We start from the raw sequence: 24,749 nt of genomic DNA on the forward strand, positions 1-24,749 counted from the left end.
TGATTGATGGAGAACAGACTGTAGAGGTGGCCAGGTTTATGAGCCACGCTGCATTTGAATATTGAGAGCGCGTCTGTGTCACACACCCCATATTGTGAATTATCTGACAATGCATTACGTTCAAAACCTGTCACACAAAAAAATAACCCAGTTCTTACTAGTGTGTGAAAATTATGGCATGAAGAATGCCCTTATAGATCTGCACCGGGGAAAAACTTTTATACCTGTCCACTTATAAGAGTCATTGATATACAATACAAGGTATCATATCATATATAAGGTGCTGGTAAAACATATTTAAAAAAAAAATTATTATACAGTTATAAAATAAAAATACATATAATATTTGAAAAGGACTGATATGTTGCTTGAAAACAAACAACAACAAATCTGGATATTTTACACTTTTCCATAACTTTTTAGCTATAGCATTTACTAGGTTAATTGGGTCATGCTAGCCAGGGTTATGATAGTTAACAAACTATAACTTTCTACTAAAACTATAACTCATAACTAAAATTTAAACCATTAAAATTTCATTACTCTAAATAAAATAAATGTCAACTGAAATAAAATGTATTTTAGTTAGTTTTAACATAACTTAACGTACTAAAATAACTACAACAAAAAATGGTTTAGCTTTGTATATATACACACACACACACACACACACACACAACAAAAACACAACAATTACCAACTTTAACTTAAAATGAAAATGGAAAATCTAAACATTCAAAACATAAAATAGTATAATAGTAATCTCAGTGATATTAAAATAACACTGATCCAAAAGACCTGTTGAGTGAGTAACACATACTGTATCAATAAAAATACATTTAAAATAAATGATACAAATATTTATTTTATAAATGAATATAAAATTATCTAAAATATTTTTTTATTAATAAATAAGTTAAATAATATAGTATTTCAAGTAAATGACTGCTTTAGCTTGTAGTGGATTGAGGTTTTTGTTGATATTTCTTTTCTTTGACACAATAGTACCAACAAACTAACCCCCCCCCCCTCCTCAAAAACTAAATACAAAAAAAACAATATGCAGAGAAACTAGCAGTTTCCAAAAATGTAATAATTAAAAAATAAAGAAAAAAATAGGGTTTCAGTTTTTTAAATGGCAAGAATATGATGTTAAAGATCACTTTCTATTTATTTAATTATTTTTTACTTTTGGTTAACTTTAAATTGTTGACATTTTCAACTTTATGGTGCGATGGTACTTTCATGCAGCACAGCGCAACAGACACTGAGAGACGATTAGAATGTTCACGGCACGGTGAGTGTGGAATCAGACAGAGAGAGGCACAGCAAAGAGATTACTGCTGACGGCTCCTGTGTAGCTCTGTGAAAGCGATCACACCCTGTTACAACATGTAGGAGGACTTTTGTCACCACAATGAATCAAGGGAGGGAAGGAACACGGCAGAGGCTGGCAAGAGCCACTCTAGTGAGATCAAGAAGCAGCTAATGAGGAATTGTAAGATCCCAAAATTAAAGCTAGGGATGTCTGTTTACACTAGGCCCCCTGACTGAGAGAATTACAGTTTCTCAGCAGAAAAAAATGAATAATAATAATTAGCAGGCAAACATTTGTTCTTTGAGTTCGAGTGCAGACTTCCAAGATTCAAAACAACTCTTCAGCAGACTAATCAGATAAAAAAGGAGCCAAAAGGGAGAAAGCTGAATTCTGTTACGGGGCACAAAACAGAATCCAGGTTTGTAGAGGAATTTGGTTAGCTTGTGCGAGGACTAAGCAGCTCAGCAGGAGGAGATACACCTCGGGGGTTAACAACTACATGCCCATTTACAATAATAGCACATAACCATTGTCAAGCTGAAGAGGGCTTTCAGAAATTAATTTAGCCGCTCAACAGCTTCTTTACCAAGAGCACGAGTCAATAACATATTCCCTGGAGTCATGTAGCTTTATTTTACATCTGTCAGTCATGTGTAGAGGGTGAAGAGGAGTGGGCATTATTGACCACTCACAGCTTAATGGGCCCCCCAGGCCACCCCTCCCCCTTCTCTCGCATGCTCCGTTTTATAAAAATGATTTTCAGACTGTTAAATGGAATAAACTTTCTGAAGCAAACTTTATTCATTTTGATTTGCAACTCTTTTACAATATCCATCTTTTGTACACTATAATGTTGTGATGCCTAAATCTAAATGCACTTATATAATTTAAAATTATTTTATAATAATAATAATAATAATAATAGATAAAATAATATAGAATTTAGCAGTTATCTTTTTTTTTCAATTATTATTTATAAATATCCTTTATTGGCCATAATAATGTATGGAAGCAAATTTCCACCATGAAATAAAAAAGGCAACTTTATATCTTTCTGATTGAGAAGTATTGAGAGATATAAATTCTTAATTGTGAGAAAATTGTGAGAAAAAAATTTAAATAACTGCCATAGAATTAAAAAAATAATAATAATGTTACCTACCCAGAAACAACCTATCAGGAAATTGATGACCTTTAATGATACTTAGTTTTAAACTTTTATCCTTGTGCAGTGGATTTATATACATATTTATGAAAAAAGAATTTGAAAAATGTTTCCGTCACTGACGTAAAAAATAAAAAAAAGCTAATTGTGACTTTATATGTCATAATTTTGCCTTTTTTTCCACAGCTCTTTATATCTTACAAAAAAGGAAAGAATTGTGAGATATAAAATCAGAACAGTGAGAAAAAAAATAAGACGTCGCAATTACTTTAATTTAATTTAATTGTATTTTATCTTTATTCCCAAGTGGAAATAAGCTTCTGTAAATATTTATGTCATTATGTCAAAATAAAAGTGTCTGCCAAATGCATAAAAGGTATTAAATGAAATTAAATAACAGCAGGACATGTTGTCACACATCTGTACAGTACTAAGTTGTTATAATGGGAACTTGCCATTGCATAGCCTATTAGATACTTAGCAGCTATTGCAACTGTTCTTGGTCTCTCAAATATTACACATTAATAGGCTATTGTTAATGCTTTCACTCTCAGCTCTCCTTTCATGGCTAACTGCCAGACTTCTTACTCTGTGCAATCATCAGACCCCACTGAAACTCTCCCAAACCCAGCACAGCAATTGTCTTTAGCACTGTGAGGCAAGATTTAGTAATGCTTATGCAATTCCGCTCAACCATCACTGTTGTGCTTTTGACAGCAAACAAAAAGTTCCCTCTAATGTTTTATTAAGAACATAAGACTACATCACACCAACAATGCCACGACAACTGTGAAAAAATACATTGCCTTTTATTTTTGTTATACTGATGTCATCAATTTGTCAATATAATAGAGAGTTATATTCAAATGTAGGCCTACTACAGTAGGTAACGCCCCCATAATCACAGATTTAAAAAAACTAATTTCAAATGGTTTACTTCTGTATTTTTACTGTATTCTGTATATTTTAATTTCACTTTTTACTTTTACTTGTTTTTTTTTATTTTTTCAAATATATTTTTTGCAGCTTGGTTTGTTGTAATCCATGTTGTATGACCTTTAATGATTTAATGATACTTGGTCTTAACCTTTTTGTCCATATGGTGTTCATTGTACAGTACATATTTATTTGTACATACATTTTTTAAAGGAAAACAGAACTTAATGTTCTGGAACGGTGGCTGTGCTCATACTGTAAGACCCTAAACACAATGGTTAAAGCTCCCATGTAAGCAAATATTTCGTTATACAAAGCAAACACGAGCAACCCAACAGTCAGAAGATGTATACAAGCCCTCAGTTTCTTCCCCTCTAAAACTTTTCTACCTTTCTTTCCGCATGCCCTGAAAAAGTCAAACTAGTTGTAAAATCCCTCTTCTTGCCCGCAGGACAGAAATCACCCAGCCACATGCCTGGTGGGCTTGCTCTAAGCTGAGCAGGTTTGAAATGCATGATTGCCATTCTCCAAACTCTCACAATTCCTCCATTTCACTCTTTGTTGACACACAGATAAATGAGTAACACATCAAAGGGAGGCGGTCGTACTCTCTCTCAACCCAGAGCACCGTTACCCCATCTCAATCTTCTTTAATTTTGCAAATAAAATCAAAGCGCCTCATTTTGGCCTCTTCAATTGAAGCAAGGCACTGGACCATGGGGCTAAGAGTAAAATCAATCCAGACTAAGTGAGAGATCAAACTCAATATGTATGTTTAGGATTCAAGTGTCAGTAACTTCATTACGCCAAACAAACCTATCAAGAAAACGATGCATGAGAGACGCGTTTGGACGTTTCGAATAATGCTTCAGCCTGTCCGAGAAATCTTTTCAAGTCATTTTCAGTCAATGGACTATAAATCGGTGTATTATCAACATCCTTATTATGTCTGCGTGCTTTTGGTTCACGGTGGAAGGTAATGTTATACATAAATTGCATCATTTCACTGTTAAGAAAACTGCCATGGTAGTTTTTTCACTTAATTCATAAAATCTCTCCCAAACAATCTTCTGCTGGGACACTGGGCTTCATCCATGTTTAGACTCTATTCACTCAAATCAAGTTGGTGGGACTTACCTCAGCATGACATCAGGGCTCCACAATGAGGCGCTTCAGATGTCATGGTACAACCTTGGAATCAAATCAGCTATTCCCTATAGTGGAAAAGAGAAACTGCTGTTTACCATTTATTTATATATTAGATTTTTTTTTAAAGCCCCGCTTTAAAAACCCTGACCAAGCAGCGGAAGCCAAGAATGTCACTCCTCAATGAAACCCATCTAATGAGGCTCTATTGCAAACTTTCAGCTCAACATAATATGAATTATTTGTCATCTGTGTGTGTGTGTGTGTGTGTGTGTGTGTGTGTGTGTATCTATATGTGTGTGTCTTTGGAAAGGTTGAGTAAATCAGGATGAAGGAAGGCCTTGACGGAGAGATGTGGCATTAGCCCGAGGGCTCGTAGCACAGTGAGGGTAGTTAGCTCACAACATACTGCCATCATTAGGACTGCAGCCGGGCCACTGCAGTCACACACACTCACAGTCCTTTCAAAAACACACGCCACCTGCTATACGCCTGACTCCCCTTCCTCTAACTATCAAAGCAGCGCTTTATTGCTTCTATACCCTACGCTAATTTACCAAGCATACATGTTTTAGCGATTTATTATGTCTACATGTAACTGTTTTTTAAATATATATAAATGAGTACACCATTTGTATGCTGTTCATCAGGATCGTAAAGTGCTTTGTACTAAACCAAAAGCATGTCTTTGAAAATTAAAGTTGGTATATAAAGCATTTAAAATAAGCATTGAATGTTAAAATAAACCATTTAAAGGAATAGTTCATTCAAAAATGAAAAGTCTGTTATGCATTTCATATTTATATGATTAGATACCCGAAGTATATCTCTTAAAGGGATAGTTCTTCTTCTTCTTAAAAAAATAAAATTATATATATATATATATATATATATATATATATATATATATATAATTTTATTTTTATTTTTTTGGGGGTGGAAATCTCAATGGCATTTTGTTCTGGGAAATAAAATCATCGTATCGTAGCATATCATATCAATCAATCAATCAATCAATCAATCAATCAATCAATCAATCAATCAATCAATCAATCTATCTATCTATCTATCTATCTATCTATCTATCTATCTATCTATCTATCTATCTATCTATCTATCATTTATTTTGAATGTCCAAGTTGCTCTTTTCCATGCAATGAAAATAAGGCAGCAAATTCAGGCAGCCTTAATGACACTATTTTCAGTATAATGACCTACATTTCTCTTTCTTACACAAAGCTATCATCTGGTGTCAGAAGACTAGGAATCCAGTGCAAGTCATATGGACTGGTGTTACATTTGGTGATATTTTTATGCATTTTTTTGTTTTTTCTTTTCTTGGGTCAACCCATTTCCCCATTCACTTTTACTGTATGAAAAGAGCAGCATGAACATTCTACAGAGCATCTTTTCTGATCCACAGAACAAACAAAACCATACAGGTTTGGAATGAGACAATGATCTCAGAATGATGTCATTTATGGGTGAGACACAATTCCAGCGCCTAATCAACTAAATATGAAATGCATATATTTGTCGTAATAAGTGCCTGAGGTGTGAAATATGGAAGCCTGAATTTGAAACTCACTTTATATCTCAGTGCATTTCCTTCGTTGTGATGTTTTGCATCACGGCAGCAGTGAAGACGCCATCACAAGCCCCTCAGCTCAGAATTACCATTCTGCTGTCAGTCCATTTCTCATCTATTCCTCCACCCAAAGCTGTCCTGTCATCCAGCAGATTCGGGCCACGAACAACACTCATCTCATTACCAAAGTACACAGTGCCTCTGTGGGATTCCGGCCCTGTCTCTGTCTCTTCTCTCAAACACATATACACTCAACTTTTTTTTTTCCCTGATCTTAAAAAGTATTGAGTCTCCCAGGAAGTACTGACAGCTTGAGGCGACAACCGGATGAAGTGACAGTAGGAAGCCACTCATTATGATCACCTCTTCCTATTTCTCTACTTTACCTCTTTTTCATTTCCCCCTTTTTTCCTCTCTCCTGTGCTTGATCTACTTCCCCCTTGACCTGGTCATAATTTATTAACCAACATGTCCATGTCATACCTGCCACAGAGGAGAGCAGCGGACCACTGCATAACATCATTCCCATTTCTCATGCCACAAAACATACACTACTGCTGTCTTTTCTTTACTATTGTATGGTATCTGTTTACACTGACAACCAGCCTTCAGAATTGATGAAGCATGGAGGAGCAGGAGGTTATTTCTTATAGTAAATGTGCTTGGCATGTTCATCACAGGCTACATTTGCAAAGGGCATGCAAGCTTACATAAGGAGTGAGGTCATGTGGTTCAGTGATAGCAGAGCCTACAACAATATGTGGTACAGACCCCAAACGGCAAATTAAAGAACATTTTATTCCATCTACTCACCCTCATGTTGTTCCAAAGCTCGTCTGTGGTGGAAAAAAAAAATGTAAACAACATTAAACAATGACAGGAATTTAAATGAAATTAGTTGGATTACCTATTCCTTGATTAAACAATACATAAAAATTATAAATTGACACTGAATATTTAGTATAATATAATATAGTTCAAATCTTTCGTGTGACACCATATCTGAAATTAGATATTTTAAAATCTTTTTTAAATCAAGAATGCGGTTCAGCAATTTTTTTTAACAACAACAGAAATGTAATCATTTAATAAAGTATGCCTGAATTAAACACTCTATAAAAATCATAAATCGACACAGAATATTTGAAAAATATCGTTTTCAAATCTTCCGTGATGCCTTACCATATCTGAATTTTTTTTATTTTGAATAAAAACAAAGCAAAAACTGAATTAACTATTCCTTAAATAAACAATATATTAGAATCATAGTGACACTATTAGTGAATATTTTTCAAATCTTTTGTGTAAAGCCAAAAAAAGTCAACACAGAAATGTTAACAAAATTAAACATCGACAACGGAAAAATAATAATAAAGTATACATGTCAGCTGATAACATGCATCATTTGTGTAAATATGTATATGTACTGTAAAATAAACTACACAAGATAAGGTTTCTGAGAATACTAACAACAGTAAATATATCGGTCCAGAACCGATCTGACCCCTTTGGTCTCTCAGGCAATGTTTCTTTGAACAAGAAGTCTGCTTGAAATCCTCTCGGAGAGATCTTCAACAGATCGCTGTCATTCACAGGGAGAAAAGAGAAGAATACAGCATCTAATTTACAGAAAATACAAAACACTCAAAGAGTATGAAGTGAAAGAAAATTCCCTGAAGGTGAATTGATGGTCCTTCCGAGGTTAAGAGGGAATCCTAACATAACATCACACAGCAAAAACACATATACTGGAGATGTGTTCTAAAGCAGACTGTAATTACTTCAGATTTGGTAGTTTGGTAAATGGACCCACCTTGAGTGCATCCTTTAGCAATAAAAGCTTTCTTTGTCAGCCTTGGACAGGCTGTTTTCAGAGGAGTGTGCTTAAAAGAAAGTGGATAGGGACTGTGCTGGCAAACTAAACACAGTCCAAATAAAGTGTCGGTGTGAATTAGCGTTTTGATGAGCAAGAATTCAGTGTTTTGATAAACGCACAATAATGTCACGTTGGGGTTTAGTCTAAATAAACATGCAATGGATAGCAGAACACATAATTTAAGTAGATCAGTTTTTAATGATACACTGTGAAAAGTCCACAAGCCACAATGTGAATTTCAAAATCCCTGTGTATATAAATAAAGTGTTATTCCTATCGCAATGAAACAGATTGAGATAAATAGATATGTGTGGTCTCATGACTATACCAAATATTATTTAGCGGCAGCTGACACTACACACCAAAATATTTCGAAAAGCCGCACCGAAATACAACTGCTTATAAAATATGGATACAAAAACATGAATAATTCTGAGTGCTGAGAGGTTTCCTCTTGAATATTAAAAAAAAATAAAAAAAATAAAAAAAAATAAACAAGGTGCCCAAAATACTAAACGATTAGGAAAGTGTAACCTCATATTTATCTGTAGGTATAAAAAGACAATTTCATAAAAAATAAAAATAAAAAAAACAAGCATGGTGGATAAGCACAGAGCCTGTTTAGTTGATCTGTTGACCTTTGGGAACAATGCTGAAGGATTGTTGATATTTTTGTAAGGTGAAGCTTTATAGAAGCTTTTAACAGTATTGTTGAACAGTGCACTGAATCGACTGATGTCTTAAGTTTGTTTACATCCATTCAGACCGAGATGATTCAGAATGTCCTCGGAAAAAAAAAAGAAACATTGCTTTTCTGGACTGAACAGGCAATGTTTGAATTTGAGACACAACAGCGACGAACATAAAGCAGCAGAATAAATAAAATTGCTGTTGTTCTTTATATAGCGATTCAAAGCATATGGACTTGGACTGTTGGCTAAATGATCCTTATCAAGACACGCAACTCTTCTTCTAGCAGACATCATTTGCGTAACAAAATACTGCAGTTACATCAGAAAATAACAATGTCTATTCTCATAGGCAGCAAGGTTTGGATGTTTTGTTGTATAGAGTATATCAGTGGCTCACGTCTGCTCGTTCTGTTGCAAAAAACATGACAGAAAACAGCATCTGTGTTGTGTAACAACTGGACCATGACTCTTTTCGGTTTGCCAAATTAATGAAAATTATGTGCAAATTATGTGTTTTTTTTTTACAATATAAAATACCAGTTCTGATGTACCAGTACCAGTACTTTTAAACCCACAAGCAAATGACTAACTGATTTACTCTGCCTAGATAAAGTAACGGATCCTGGCATGGGCTTTCTGCTGAATTCCAGCCTGAATGAAACCAGCTGTAGACAGTATAACACAGGGATCTTCTAACTTCAGGTTGATCTTGCACAGTTTCATTAGCATTAATCATCATTACAGCTGTCTGCAATTCTTATCAGAGATCACCTTCATTTAGATCACACTTTTTTTTAAGAAACCAGCATGTGAACGGTGTGCTGGTTCCACCCCTGGTTCTTAGGCATATATATATTAAATAACAACCATTTACTATGGTTTTTCACAAATATTATATATTATTTAATATTATATAAGATTATTTGGGCCAAGATGTTATGGTAATGCCACCTGATAGAGAAACATTCAAAATATTGTAACATTTTAAACGTATTACATAAATCCAATGTCGACTGAAATCAATAAATATTTGAATATTTCAAATGATACTTTTTATAAATGTAAAGGAAGAAAAAAAAATTTCAGCCAGTTTTTTTTTTTAAATGACGGGCATTAGACGACAGAAGGCAAGTTCACATACTAACTCGCTTTTATTAATACAGAACTGCATGCTACAGAGACTGTACAGCATTAACATTTATTCATTACAAAACATGGTTTTTGGGAACCATTTCAAATAATGGAAAACAAAATGAAAAAAAAAAATGAAATAAAAACCAAAATAAAAAAATATAAGAGCATAAAAGAGAACAGGAACATCACAGCCGTTAAGGAAACATTCAAACTATTCATCATTAGCATCTTAATAAACCAGAGAAGTAATCGACGGGTACAGTTGCGTCATGTCAACTACAATGGCACCGAATGAATGATTCTCTTGTAGCTTTTTTACAGCTTCTTGCAACATCAACATGCCTATTTTTCTATCTACCTATATGTAGTAGTGTATTTAAAAGTGGCAGTTTGTGTTTTTTTTGTAGTATTTAATAGTTTTTTATGAACCTCCTAATATACATAATTTGGCCCTTCAAGGTTTATACAGTATGACGTCCGTCTTTTATTAAGTTTAAATTTTATTATTTGACAATCTGCTACCAAACACATTTGTTATAGCAACATTTATACTACATACATAGCAATCTATGTAACGTCACAGCAAATTATGGTTGAAAAAAAAAAAAAAAACATTGGACAACGAAATAACCTACAGCGTAGCAAGAGGTGGAGAGAAAATTATCACAAATTTTGGCACGGGAAAAAATCTGTACACAATTCTACAGTCTGGCGGAGATGAGACTGTGCAATAGAAAAGAAGGGCTTGAGACGAAATTCGACTGCTGAAGACATGGAACCCACCGTCCCCATTTCAAGTTTCCTTTTCACCTATAGTTAAATGGCTTATAGATATGTTTCTAGAAATTAAATTGTGCATACATCTGTTCGTTGTTGTTTTTTGCTTTTTAATTTTTTTTTTTTTGAGAATCTAAACTGTAGTTTATGTGGCATCCTGGTTTTCAAGAAAATAACAAAAATAAAAAAATAAAAATAAAAATTCATGTCATAACAAATCATTTGAAACTTCAAAACCTCATTGTAAAAATGGATCATATATATATATATATGAGTTGTTTACGTTAAGAAAAAGAATATTTATACAATGTATTAAGAAAATGAAAAGATTTCAAAAAGGGACAACATACAAGATACAACAAGCAATCTCTAAAGCAATAAATACTACTGGTCCTAGCATTGTGACAGTTTGTATTGAATATCCCAAAAACCCCCCACCCCAAAACACCCATCCAATCAAGTCCACCCATCCCAACCCGAGTCAACTTCCCTCCCTCTGGTAAACAACACCAAAAAAGAAAGGTAAAACGGACAACGCAATGGAACAATGCATATTAACACAGTAACCCCCCATATTTCTGTACATTTAAACAAGAACAAGTAACATCACGATTAAAGTTGTTCCTCAGTTAGAAAGGTGTCTCCACGGTCCTCGTGCCCTCTGAGTTTTGGACAGCTGTAAAATGATTGGTTCACAAGCTCGTATTTAATACAAATAATGAAGGAGAACCAATTCTTTGAGAAAAGGGCTCACCGAATCCTCACCTACTTTGTATATCTGTCTTTAAACATGTCTATGTAAAACTACATAACAACTATGCATTTTTCTGTTGTACAGCTGGTAAAACAAAAAGCAAAACATGAACAAAAACGAACCCAAAAAATTCATAAAAAAATTGGCAGATTCACAAAGCTATACTCTACAACTTAGTGTATTTAATTATCAATATTTAATCATAATAATTTCATTTTTTTTAGATAATGACAGGTCAAATATTGACCAATGAACTTTGATAAAGAATTAACGAAATTTTCAAAGCCATATCTCACAGTAAAAACAAGAGAATCAGAACACAGAATGAAAAAAAGACAAGACGCGTGACAGACGGAAGGACAGAGGAAGCTGGTTTAAAAAAAAAAACAATGAAGCTAATCTATCGACTTGGTTACGAGTGAAAGGGGTTGCGTTGTGGCGGAGCTGGGCAGCAGAGAGTGGGAATGACACGCCGATGTGGGCCTGGAGGAGGCGGAGCCTGTGGGTCGGGACAACGACACGTCTGAGGGGTCCAAGGAGCCGTTGTGTGCCGAGCCGGATGTTTTGCCCACCCCGGAGTTGTCCAACAGAGCTAAAGGTGGAGGCGGAGCCATGGAGAGGTGTTGGTGTTGGGATGATGAGAGCAGGGGGGGCGGTTTCATAGTCAGTGAGAGAGGTTGCATTTGTTCAGTCTGTGGATTGGACTCTTTCGAGGACGGGGAGGGAGAGACCATTGAGGGGGAGGTTGGGGGGGAATCTAGTAAGCTTCCGTCCGAAGAAGGAGGACTGGCACAGCTGCCTTCACCTTGAATGTAGCGAATGCACTTCTTTTTTCTCCTAAAGAAAAAAAAAAAGAGGGGACACGTTGAAGCTCTTGGTCTGAACCTTAGAGCGAACCACACAGAGCCATAACGTCCATTCAAATGCACATATCTTAAAGTCGGGACACCCATGCTGATCTCATTAGCAACTTTTGGCAGACCCACTTTCAGACTCTGCATGAAAATGGACGCTAGAGCTGGACGAGATTAGGGTAAGAGGCATCTCGCTCTCACATGGTGTCACACGATTACATGCAGAGAGGACAGGACAGTGGGAGGATGAGAGGAAGTTCAACAGATGGAATGAGGAAGGAGGATAATGGAAGAGGTGAGGCCTACATTTCTCTTTGTTTTCCTTTGGCGGCGCAACGCAACTCCAAACAAAAGAACTCCACCCCGGTTTCGCAAACCGCGAGGGGATCCATCCGGTTTACACATCAGCTTGAATTATTACACTCCTCTTTCTCCCTTCTTTTTTCCTATCTTTTTCCTCAAGTTCCTTCAGGGGAAGTTCAGATGGTGGGGTAAGAGGTTAGAGAGGAAACGCTACTCTCAGCTTGCCCCTAAGACATGTGTGTGAGCGCTCTGCACAGAGGTCGTGGTGCCATGTTTGCATTTCTGCTCGGGTCAGGACCCTCCCTCGTCTGCTACGCCTACGGCCAGCCATTCCAGCCAGCCACATCTCACCAGCGCCAAGCCATTGCGCCGTGAGGTAGGGGTAGAGAGAGAGAGAGAGAGAGAGACGAGAAGTGATAGTGTGAGAGAAAGCACGAGTAACAGAGAGAGAGAGAGGGAAAACCTCAGTGTACCTTGCCCTACCTGACCTGACCAACCCCCCTTCCTCCCCAAAAACTCTCTTTATCCTGCCTAAAGGGCGAGCTCAGTGATGCAGCCGAGGCTAACTCCAAAAAGAGAAAAGAAAGAGCAACAAATACAGAGAGTAAAATAAAAGGGAATTAAATCAAAGACAGGGGGAGCTAGAGAGTTGCGGGAGAACTGGGTTCAATTAACCGCCAACTTTTTTGTGGTTTTGTCATGAAAATAACAGCCAGGTAAGGATTGTTTCTCAAGTCATACCCCTGCCTGCTCTTATGCGTGTTGATTTCAGACGGAAAGTGCAAAAAAGACTGAGAGAGACAGTCAGGGAGGTCGATACGCACTATGATGAAGAAAATGACAATAAGAGGACGGAAATCTTGTCACGGCCACTTAAACCCACTTTATCTGCAAAGAACAGACTTAATACAGAGGAGATGTGGCACTTCAGGGTCAAAGATGGGTGAATAGAGGCAGAGATGTGTTAGTTTGATCCAGCTGCTACTCTAGTCTGTGCGATACAGCTACGGAATGCGGTTCAGGTCTGTCAAGGTGCTAACTGCCTGTCAAACAGCAGCAAATAAGCTAATATCCATTTTTTAAGAGCCATATTGATTCTAAGTATCTCACTGTGTTCCTTATTGATTTATGGGTCTCTGAGGGAATTCCTCCAGATGCATCTTTCAGGAAACGGAGCTGAGTGAGGTCTTTTAACCTTACAGCTCCCTAAATCAAGATGCAATTACCAGCGTTTCTATCAGCACAGCCCCAAAAATGCACAGGCTGTTCTTCTGAATAACAAGAGTTGCTGATGAACGGCACTAACCTGCAAAAAATACAACCTCATCAACTCCACCTACACACATCCATACAAATAAAACAGTTACTGGCTAGCAAGATGTTTTTGTTTGTTTGTTTTATTTCATTTTGAAGAAATTGCTAAATATTGCGTGGTTTCAACTTAAAAGTACGAACTTTTTTTTTCTTTCTAAAAACTGACAACTGGCAAAACGAAGTCTACAAAAGAAAAATGTATTACTGTTGCGCTTTTTCATACAGTATTTAACTCAAACAAATATCTAATAGAAAACATAGCAATTTTTGCATTTTCAGTTTACCCCTCCATTGGCAGATATGGAAAACTGGACCCTGTGTCCAACGTCCAACACTCAGATTGACATATACTCTAAAGTTGAGAAGCTTTCTGTTGCTCCTGAAGGAGGTCAGACTAGAGGTAGTGGATTTTTGGAGAATCAGATGGATTTCTACACTAGAAGGATAATGAAATCGGTGGAACAGGGGATACAGTTGGGCAAGTTGAAAACGGACAGTGGAGTATCACAACAGAACAACGTCTGATGTCCACGATGGAAGGGTGAAAAGGAAAGAGTGCACAAGCATGACACAGAAAAGGGTATTACTTAGCAGAAACAAATACCTACCATCAACATATTCCCAATTCAAAGACTGCTTGTATTAGAACAGAAAGACAAGAAGTTGGGACTGAATAAAGGGGTTATAAGAGAGGAGTGGAGAAGGAAGAAGAAGGGGAGGGAAAAAAAAGAGAGGGGGGATGAGATGGCATCACCCCAACCCTACCCTCCACAAAACAAGTGGCTAAATCACACAGTTCTAACAAAAGTGACCAGGGCAGAACAGTACAAAACAGCAGATTAGTTCCTTGGGCAGAAACACCAGCAATACTGAATTATACTATATAAAAACTCAAAACTTTAGGCTTGACTTGAAATTTTAACCACAATGCCTGTGTAATTATGATTTTGTCATTTTCTGCCCGAGGATTTCAGTTCATCTGAAGTGTTTCTAAAGTCAGAAAAGGACAGAAACAAGTAAGAAAAAAGTATTTGTAAAACATATCAACTGTAACGAGGCCTCAGAAATTGAAGTAGGAAAATATAGTCCATGGAAAAAGTTTCGAAAAATGAAAAGCTGATTTTTGTCATCTTAAAATCAACATCATCTTAATTTAGATGTTTTCCCCAAGAATGGGGCTGGGAATATACCTGCAGGGTTTGCACCATAAACCCAGCTGGTCAAGCCCGAACAAGGCACGACACTTCTTAGGGGTATTTGCATCTGTTATCCACAGAAGAACATAACACACAACAAAAAAAAAAAAAAAAGAAAAAAGCACACGTCATTGGACACAAAAAGGCATGGAGCTAGAGCAAATGATTCAGCTGTGGACATTGGTACCGTGCCTCCCCAAAACACTTACCATGACCAGCTCCTCTCAACCCTCTGGCCACACCCCTCCCCCTAATAGAGGGAAATAACCCCTGCCTTTTAATCTAACCCCGCCTCTTTTCGATTCAATTAAAAAAGGAGTACTACATGAACTCCTTTACACACACTCACACAAAAGAACCACACAAACAACCCTTCCATCCCACCCAGCAATGAAAAAAAAGATTTGCCCAGAGATTTGCAGAAGCTGATTGGCAGAGGAAGTGGCATGGAGAAAATGCGAGGCTGAGAGAGCCAGAAAAGTGGGAGGAGGCACCAACAAGAGAGTTCCCCAGCTGTCACCTGCTCTAGCACACCTGCCGGCACACCAAATACACACCTGCATGGGCCACACCAGTTATTCTGCTGGTCGAGCCCGAAGCGTGCGCGACACTTCTTTGGGGCGCTCAGATCTGACAGGAGGAAGAAGGGAAGAGGAAGCCAGCAGAGGAGAGATGAAATCAGAAAAGAGAATGGAAAGAGAGATACATTGAATCCAATGAATCTGACAGGCTCTATAAAAGTCTTTTTTCCCCTACACATAAATGTAAATAGTAGCAATTGACCATATTTTGTTAGTAATACAAACAATTAGAAATTAAAAATGGCAAGAAACAAATATGAAAGTAAATGATGACAGAAATCAATGCATCAGCACTCAGTGCATGCCTTTCATAATCAAGGCTATTTATGGGTAAGTAAAAACTCGTTTGTTAAAAGGCAAGCGTTGCAGGATGCAGCAGATATGGATACATGTCTGCCGGCCATTCTCTGGCTGTTCTAGACTAGAGGAGGTGATAGGGACAGGCTTTTGAGGTAGCAGGAGTAGGGAGGAGCTACAGGAGGGAGGCGGAGCATTAGTTTAAGCCAGGGAAACACTACGAAGCTGCTTCATAATCAGGCCTGGTCCACGTTCATCCACCTCAAACAGCCCACCTGAGCACCAGGGGGGTGAAGGTCAATGTTAGATGGGTGTTTGAGGAGGGGTGAAGGCAGGTTGAAAGCGGAGCAGATCAAGAGGAGACGGGGCAGAGTCCGCAATCATGCTGGGGTGTGGGGCAGCTACTGAACGCAGTAGATTAAGGAGGTTTACCCTGATAACAACATCTCTGGTTATTCTTAGGATAAAGAGGTCTTTCCTATAAACATACTGCAGCTGCATGCTTAGAGTTTAACAAATCGGGGATTCTTTACATAACAACATATGACTTTTAAAACAGAAGCATCTTTTGATGAAAGTATGTGTGTAACGAAAAATGAAGCAAAGGAAACAACTGAAAAGGAGCAAAATAAAGCAACATATTCTTCAAGAGAATAACTGAGCTTAGCAAATAAAAGATAGATGAGGCAAATACGTGGCATTATTCATTAAAGAAAGATCATTATATATTTGACATACTGCACAAGCACAAATACACAAAGAACCAAAAAAATGGGAAAAAAAGCAAGTTAATAATTTAAGACTCAAAATGACATTAGCACCTGTAATCGGAGGGAGTGAAAGGCAAGGGTTTGGAAAATATTCTCTGTGCTCTGGAAAAAAAAAGAACAAGATACAGAGGCCTTCAAAAGGTGTCCATGGTGGAGAGAGACCGCAAATACATGATTCTGCATACTTCCTGAACAATATCTCACAGTAATCAGCATCATAGTGGAGAACGGACAAGTGAATCAAATCAATGTAATCAGCAAACCTCCTTAATTGAAAGATGTGGGTGAATTTAAACAACCAAACAAACACCTTTTTATATTATTACTACATAAGCAGGTATTTAAAAAGCATGCAGCAGGCACAGCCCAAAGTTACAACCACATAAACACAGTGACACAAGCATGGGCGGCATGATATTGGGAGGCTGGCACTCAGTCACAAGGGTGATTAAATCTCACACTCTCAAAACATACATATCACAGTACCATAAATGCTGGAGGGGGGCAGCTGGAGGGAGGGGAGGAGGTGGTGGGGGTCATGCATATTCAATGTTATCAACGCTCGACATGGGGCAAGGGGAGAGGAGGGGGATAACAAGCAGTCTATCGTGTAAATATTGCATTGGGTAGCATAGCTATATACAAAATGAGGCAGGCACAAAAAAGAGATTAAAAAAAAAAAGGCTGGACTTTCATGTTTGAGATGTCACACTTGTGACAGATGATGGGTCTGATTTAATATGAGAGATAATTGCAGCTCACTTACCATTGCCCTCTCCTGCCTGCTTTTCCCTTTTTCTCTTCTTCTTTTTCCCCTGATAGTTACCCGCCAGAAAAAGAGAAATAGACAGGAACCTTAGTTATTATATTGCAGAAAAGACCGAGACATGAAATGAACAAGAGAGCCCAATGTTTTCACTGATTTATTTATTCAAGTAAGAGCCTGAAGGTTTGAAATGCCAATGCAGGACAAAACAGAACTTTCCCTATCTTTCTATCGCTCTCCTTTTGTTTATTCCTTGTAGTCTTGCTGCTGCTTAGTTCTCCTTTCATTGTGAAACGATTGGAAGCTTTTGAGGTTTCTTTGAGTGGTTCGGTTTACTGGAGGGGAAGAGCGGAGCGAGAGAACTTTTGTTGCATTAAGTCCTCCTCGAAAACGGGCTATGGTTCCATCGAACGTGCCCATGTGATCATCATGCTCCGGTTGAGGAACTTTGACTAGGCGAGTCAAGAAACATGGTCAGACTCCAAGGAGAGTTGACAGGCTGGGCGGTGGGGCCGTTTGTCAGGCACGAAACAGTAAACGGTGCGCTCGTTCCCCATTTCTGGCGGTGGAGAGAGATGTCCTCTTTCATCAAAGCCGCGAGGCGTTTAGGCCCTGTGGTTATTTAATTAGTCTGATCTCAGCTCGCCTTTCTCTTTTTAGGTGAACCAGTGGAATACTAATGAAAGCAGTGGAAAGAACTAGATCTGACTTCACTGAGGAAAAGCACACATACAGTGGATGGACTTAAAAGTCTTCCAGCTTGGCTTAGCTGATTAGGCTGGTGTGTTTTACTGGTTTTAGACTGGTTTGGTCTGTGTGCTTTAGTTTTGGGTGACTGTCAATACACATCTAGATGGCTTTAATCTGCTCTGCGGCCCCTGTGGAGGGAATAAACAATTGTTACTTGTTGAAAACTTAAAAACTTACATAGTTGTCTCGTGCCGACCAGCCGGGGTACAGCTGCATGTGAAGCTGTCGCTCTTTCCTGGCTAACTCGTAGTATTTGGCCTGCTCCTCTCGAGACAGAGCATGCCACTGCACATATAGAAACACACACACACATCTTTCAAAACTGTGGCCAATGCAGAGGAAGAGACCACTGATATTTTAGGCTCAAATGACACGGAAGTGTTTCCAACCACCATCATGAAAATGTCCCCTTCCCCTGGTATTGTGCTTTTACCCAGTAGCAACATTGAGCAAGATTACAATTACACACATATAGAAATGTGAATAAGCTGCGTTTTTCCACGCCCGACAACACTGCAATCTGCGGTCTTAGTAGTTGAGACAGCCTGCTTCTACTTTGCATGCTGCATTTGAGATGCTCACCCTTCGGCCTAGGATCTGGTTGATAGCTGCGCTCTCTTTCAGTGTGCATTCGGCCACCACTTTGGCTCTCATTTCTTTCATGTAAAGCATGAACGCGTTCAGAGGTTTCTTTATGTGTGGCTGCTTCTTCTTTTCCTCCTCTTTTTTTGCATCCTGATGTTTCCTGGGAATGGGAGGGATCAGATGTTAGCGTGTGCATACCAGTTTGTGATGGAGCTGGATGGAGTGATAGCGAACTGATAAGTGTAAAGTGAACTCACGAGCTGTTGAGGGAGCCGATGTCACTGTGAGAGGACTCCTGCTTGACGTTGGACGTGACGATGGCTGGGTGGGGGATGCCTGTGGTGTGCAAACTGTGGTGGGGGGGCACCATGTGATGAGGGAACCTGGAGGAGAGAAGACTGTGTAAATCGTCAGAGTGGACACGGGTGAAATGATGGATGGACAAACATATTCACAAAGCAAAGCACTGACTATGAGCTAAAGACCTGACACATAACTGGCTATAAAGACACAGCAGGAGTAACCTAATAGATCTGTTATGTGGGAAGAGGGAAACGGCAATAAATGACAAATCCAAAATCTAGAACTCGACATGAAACAAAAAGCATTTTAGTTCCAAAATGCAATGCATTTCGATATCAAACAAAACAGATGGAGTGAACTTTGGGAAGGATTTAAATTTATTCATGTTTTGATTGCATTATAAAAGTGGGCAAATATTAATATAATAGCCACAGCCACGTAAGCAAAACAAAAAAGTCATTTCAGAGGCAGAATTTTTTTTTTCTTCAGAATAAAATGCACTGATAATCTGACCACAATAATTAATACTAATGATCAAAACATTTTTTTTTAATTGTCTTTAACAAAAAGTGATCTAAAATATTCTTGGATATATTTTTTCCCCACCCGCACGGAGAGAAATTGTTACATTTTGAGAACTGTTTTCTTCAAAACACCACACAAGATAATTCATTATAAATAAGACCAAATATATATATATATATATATATATATATATTTTTTTTTTTTTACTGGAATTTGAGTTGGCCAATTGAAAACAATACATTTTGACTAAAGAAATATTATTATGAACAATGTGCTTTGATGACTCACATAACACAAACATTTATAAATAAATTAAATAGGGTCAAATTGTTTTCATAAGCATTTATTTTCTGATTAAAAATATAATTTTTGATTAGTGTGGTCATTTTGAGACTATTTATGTTGGTTATTTTCTTCTCAATTATATTACAATTTGATTATTTTCCTTAAAACATACACTAAAATGTCCCCAGGCTGGCTGAAGGACTTCTCTATAATATCATCCCCTAGCATTATATAAAGATCTGTAGGAACGCAGAATTCCTTAGTGTACAAATAAACATATCTGCCTCAGTGTGTGCATGTGTGTGTGGTGTAGTGCGTCCCAGTTGTGCATGACCGTACACAAATCTGAGAGAAAGAATGAAGGATGATGAAAAAAAGAGAAGAAATAATTCTTTTTTTCAAACAGCTCATTATCTGCTTGAGTGTGGCTATATGGCTTGGAGCCAGAATATAATGATGAGCGTAAACTCACAAGGAACAACTAGTTTCTGTTGGAGGTTCTCTCTGGGGACTGTGTTTCCCCCCAATCTCTCTTCTTCTATTCTCTCTTCCCTTCATCCCTGACACATTTGTGTTTGTGCCATGTCATCCGGGCCGCCCGTCTGCTTCTACCGAGGGGGTACCGGCGTTGTGGCTGCAGCCTCGTGATCATTAGCCCCCACCATTTTTCTTCTCTTTCTGTCCTTGCATACTTGTTAAAATTTCCTCTGTTCCGCTGTCCAATTTTTCCCTCCTGACTGTCCCATCAGCGCCGCCCCCACCCGTGCCGCTGTTACCATAGCAAGGCCCAGGTTATGGTTTAAACATGACGGCCATCCCTTTGAAGCGCAGGGCATCATTCCGCTCATCAGCACGCAGCAGAGCCTGGCACCAATTTAGCCTTGCTGAGGGAAGTGCGAGACAGAGAGGTGTGCCGAGAAGGGCCCCTGCAGGGTCCAATGTCTCAATCTTCTTCCAATCCAGCTGAGTGTCAGTGAGTGCCATTTAATTGCCAATCGGAGCGATGGCCTCAGTGCCTGTTTAATGTATAATGACCCTGCCGGTGCGCTCTGTCTGTCATTGGCTTTCTCTTCCTCCATCGAAAAAGAAGGGATAGGAGCAGAGGAACATATCAAAGGGCAGCAACGGGCAGGGGCCTACACTTCCTCCCCCTGTCACCCGGGACGGCCGATACACCTGTACGACTCCAACCCCATTATCAAAACCATGTAGCTCATTTGCCGGATCCGAGTCCATGCCGTTCGTGATCTGAAATGTATTTTTTAGGAGGCTGAAGACAGTGTAACCTGGGTGAAAAGCAGATCGCTACATGAAGCCCTGTGTGCTAACTGCATAATAAATGGCAGCAGATAGGGCCATCAGAATTTCTCTGAGCCGGAGACGGGCACCAGAGAGCAACATATGGGCATCTCTTAATCCCGAGGCCTCCTGGAGTTCTCGTCCACTGACTGTGAAAGAAGACAAAGCAAGACTTCCCCCTTCCCTCTCTCTCTCGCCCTCTTTATTCACAGAAAAACCATGAACACAATTAATGAAACCTTTTCCTGGTGCTCATTATTTTGCGCAAGGAGGCTGGTGACAGCGGACGCCGCCGGTTTTGACACAAACATGCTAAAGCACCTTCCCTCCACAGAGACACAAGACCACCACTTATTAATCTATGCTAATTCAATTACAGATTATCAAAACGCATTAGCTCTTCCCCAGCACATCACCAATCCCCCTAGCCCCCATTCACAAGATTCAATTAGCCTGCACTGGAAATAGGATGATCACAATATAAAGGCCTCATTAAAACAGAATCAGCTGTCACTTAGGTGAAGGTCCAGCGCCAGAGCAGAGGCTGCAGACCCATGCGAAGCAGGCAGAATTGGCTCATTTCAGGCCTTGGCAGGGTACAAACGACTTCTCTATGGTGCAGAGACCTCAAAACACACACAGGGTGAAAGCTGTTGGTGTCAAATGTGTGAAGCCTTGGTTTCAGACCCAGCTGTTAATAAAAATGGACCTTTAAGAGTCGGGACCAACTGCAAAGACCCTGTACTCATAAGCAGAGCAGCTGCCAATGCACTCTGATCATCACTGTAGAGCTAAATATTGTGTTTCAGAGCTGTTATGTTTGGCCTGACCACTTTAAACTGTGTGAGGACGATGAAAATATACTAGATGCAAGTGCGAGATTGGGCCTCATTTACTCAGGCAAGCAGAATCAATGTAAACTGTTTGTTTTAACATTCTTGTGTAAATTTGCTGCATTCACTGAGATAATTTACTTTGTTTCATGATTTACTTAGGAAGGAATTTGTAATCTGCGGTTCAAGAGTACACTGTTAATAAGCTATTCTCATATATATATTTTTTTTTGCATTCAATATGTTGTTGTTCTTCAAGATTTTAGTCAAATGTGTTCTGCTCATTTCATGATTTCATGAATCATTCGTAAAACCATTTGTACATACATTTGTCTATGTACATAACAGTAAATTAAATTAACTTCTCCTTGCATCAAAGTTGACCATGTTTGACCAGGTTAAACATCCTATGTCCTGAACAGAAACACTGTATGGGACATTTCTTTGAGTTTGGAGTATCTTCTCCAAAGCTTTTCTCCCCTCAAAAATACTCAAACCCAGACCAGTGCTTAAGGTGCACAAAACCCCTCCCTGTTCCTCCCTCCCTACTCACATTAATCCATCAACGTCCTCTGGTCTAATCTCGCCAGGCCTCCAGAGCTGCATTTCCAATCACTCTGCAATTAAACTAGAGTTTGTCCCTGTCTGGAGACGCAGGCTGGGCTTGAGTTGAGTCTCCATTTCTCGAAACTATAAACCAGATCTGCCTCTGTGCCTCTCTGGCTAGTCTCAGCACTACCACCCTCATCATCATCATCTTCTTTGTTTCCGATTAGTGGGGAAAGGCCGAGTACATGTAGAAGAAGGTGACCACCAAATGAAGCTGTTTGCATCTCACGTTTGTGTTTAAATTACATAAAAGCTACAAAGCAAGCAGAGATTTGTCATTTACAGCAAACACCTCCCACTTCTCACATAACAGATGAGTAACAGTCACAAGGGAGCAATCACTGTGACAGTTAAAACAAACAACCCCCCCCCCCCCACACACACACAACCATTAGTGCTCTCCTGGGAACATTTGCGTCCAAATCGGCACTTGAACCAGACCCCAACAGGCCACACAAAGCTCTCACTCAGCGTCCAATGACGGCACCCGAAATCTGCAGAGGTTTACTTCTGCATGTGACGATAGTTAAACTGCCAGTCCTCTCGTTCTCTGCCATTCAGAGATGTTATTTAGGGGCCTCATTATAAAATTATAACAATAATTAATATTTTAATACACAGCGGATCACATGGGACCGTCTTTTTGAACACTGATGCGAGAGCTGTCTCTACTTAAGGGAGAAGTTTGCAAGGGTTTTGAGACGCTCGCGTTCTCAGCGAGTCAGCTGTCCCAAGGCTCAACTCACCTTGACATGGATGCATTGACAGTGAGGGCAGTTGGGTAGGGGTGTCTGAAACCTCCCGTCGTGATTGGGTAAACTGGTTGACCTTGCCTAGGAAAAGAAGTAAGGAAGAGAGGTAAAGGAAGGGATGAAAAAGAGAAAAAAGCACTCTCTATGCAGGCGGCTTTATTCTCATTTGATCAGAACAAAAATCTAGGGGATTGCAGAGCACGGATCAAAGGGAAGCAAACTCTGAACAATTTGAATGCCACAAATCTGATAGGAATGGCTAATTAAATTTCATAACCCCGCGCTTGGTGTCGATGGAGGCCTCTCTCCCTGAGCTGAAACTAGGTGTTTTGTTGTGCTAATTAAAGACGAAGCACCGGCCCCTTTAATGGAGCCATCACGCTAATTGAGGTCTACACATCCAAAGACAAACAATAATGAATGTAAATTTATACCAAAATAAAGTGCAGAGAATCAAAGGGCCGTGGCTGCGCTTGGGGCCTCTCTCGGTATTTAGATCGCGGTGAGAAAACATTAAATTAACAGAGCTTAATTTGTAGCCTTTTGTCATATTAACAAGTGTTGACAAGAGTTACCAGGGGAGAGCCCCCGTGTGGAATTGTGGGTAAAATACTGGCAATCACAGTTCATTACTCTAATTGGACAATACAGAGACATGCAAAATAGCATTTGCCACAAAGAGGCAATTTAGAGTATAGGGTGCATTGCTGTGGGCGCCAGCGGTGCCTTTCCAGAAAATGTTTAAACTGTACAGAGGGTTAAGAGTTAGATTTTGTGTCCTGTGATGGCCTAAGTCTCAAACTGCATCTTAAGTACCCAGAGGCCCACAGCAAGGCAGACAGAGGCCTGGCGAATAGAAGATAAACACTGGCAAAACGCAACATATTTGAACAAATGCAGTCTTAAATATGTCACAATATATGAAGTGGTGCCCAAAAGTCAGGTTCCTCAATAAAAATCTGGGATCTGTGATTCATAATCAAACTGAATCCTGTAAAATAAAATAAGCACTGATAAAATGTAAACATTCAATTTTAATTAAATATCTTATTTAAGATTTGCGTGTTTTGATAAATATTAAAAATACATATTGAATGACAAATAATTATGTACAAAACGGACACATTTTTAAGAACTCAGACTTTGGACTCCACTTTATATCATGTTATAACAGCAACACAAAGACAAAAGAAGAGTAATAAAATTGGGCTTCTTACTGTGGTACTAACCATCCTAGCGGATGGGGAATCTGGCCTACAGTGCCAGGTGACAGGGGGTAGTAGGGGGATATATCTGAAGGATGTGGAGGCCTTGGGATTCCTGCAAGAGAAATATAAAAAA

The 24,749-nt window shown here is 38.9% G+C and overlaps 1 protein-coding gene across 34 annotated transcripts in view; it reads right to left on the reverse strand.

Moving 5' to 3' along the window:
- Positions 1–11,758: 11,758 nt before the first annotated feature.
- tcf7l2 (transcription factor 7 like 2) overlaps positions 11,759–24,749 on the reverse strand; it is an 86,791-nt gene continuing 73,800 nt past the window's right edge. For 4 of the 34 annotated variants that reach the window (XM_059532503.1, XM_059532516.1, XM_059532510.1 and 1 more), the window contains 9 exons: positions 24,626–24,728; positions 23,403–23,489; positions 19,060–19,185; positions 18,800–18,962; positions 18,395–18,502; positions 17,468–17,516; positions 16,753–16,803; positions 15,611–15,683; positions 11,759–12,223 (listed from right to left, as the gene is read on the reverse strand). In XM_059532503.1, the coding sequence (XP_059388486.1) occupies positions 11,782–12,223; positions 15,611–15,683; positions 16,753–16,803; positions 17,468–17,516; positions 18,395–18,502; positions 18,800–18,962; positions 19,060–19,185; positions 23,403–23,489; positions 24,626–24,728 (1,202 nt within the window). In that variant the 3' untranslated portion in view covers positions 11,759–11,781. Of the gene's footprint in view, positions 12,224–14,464; positions 14,527–15,047; positions 15,121–15,606; positions 15,684–16,752; positions 16,804–17,467; positions 17,531–18,393; positions 18,503–18,799; positions 18,963–19,059; positions 19,201–23,402; positions 23,490–24,625; positions 24,729–24,749 lie in introns of those variants that run through there. The other 30 variants (XM_059532500.1, XM_059532515.1, XM_059532506.1 and 27 more) reach the window with 24 other exon arrangements.

This window comes from Carassius carassius, chromosome 40 (genome assembly GCF_963082965.1).
Source record: "Carassius carassius chromosome 40, fCarCar2.1, whole genome shotgun sequence".
In the NCBI taxonomy this organism is placed as follows: domain Eukaryota; kingdom Metazoa; phylum Chordata; class Actinopteri; order Cypriniformes; family Cyprinidae; genus Carassius; species Carassius carassius.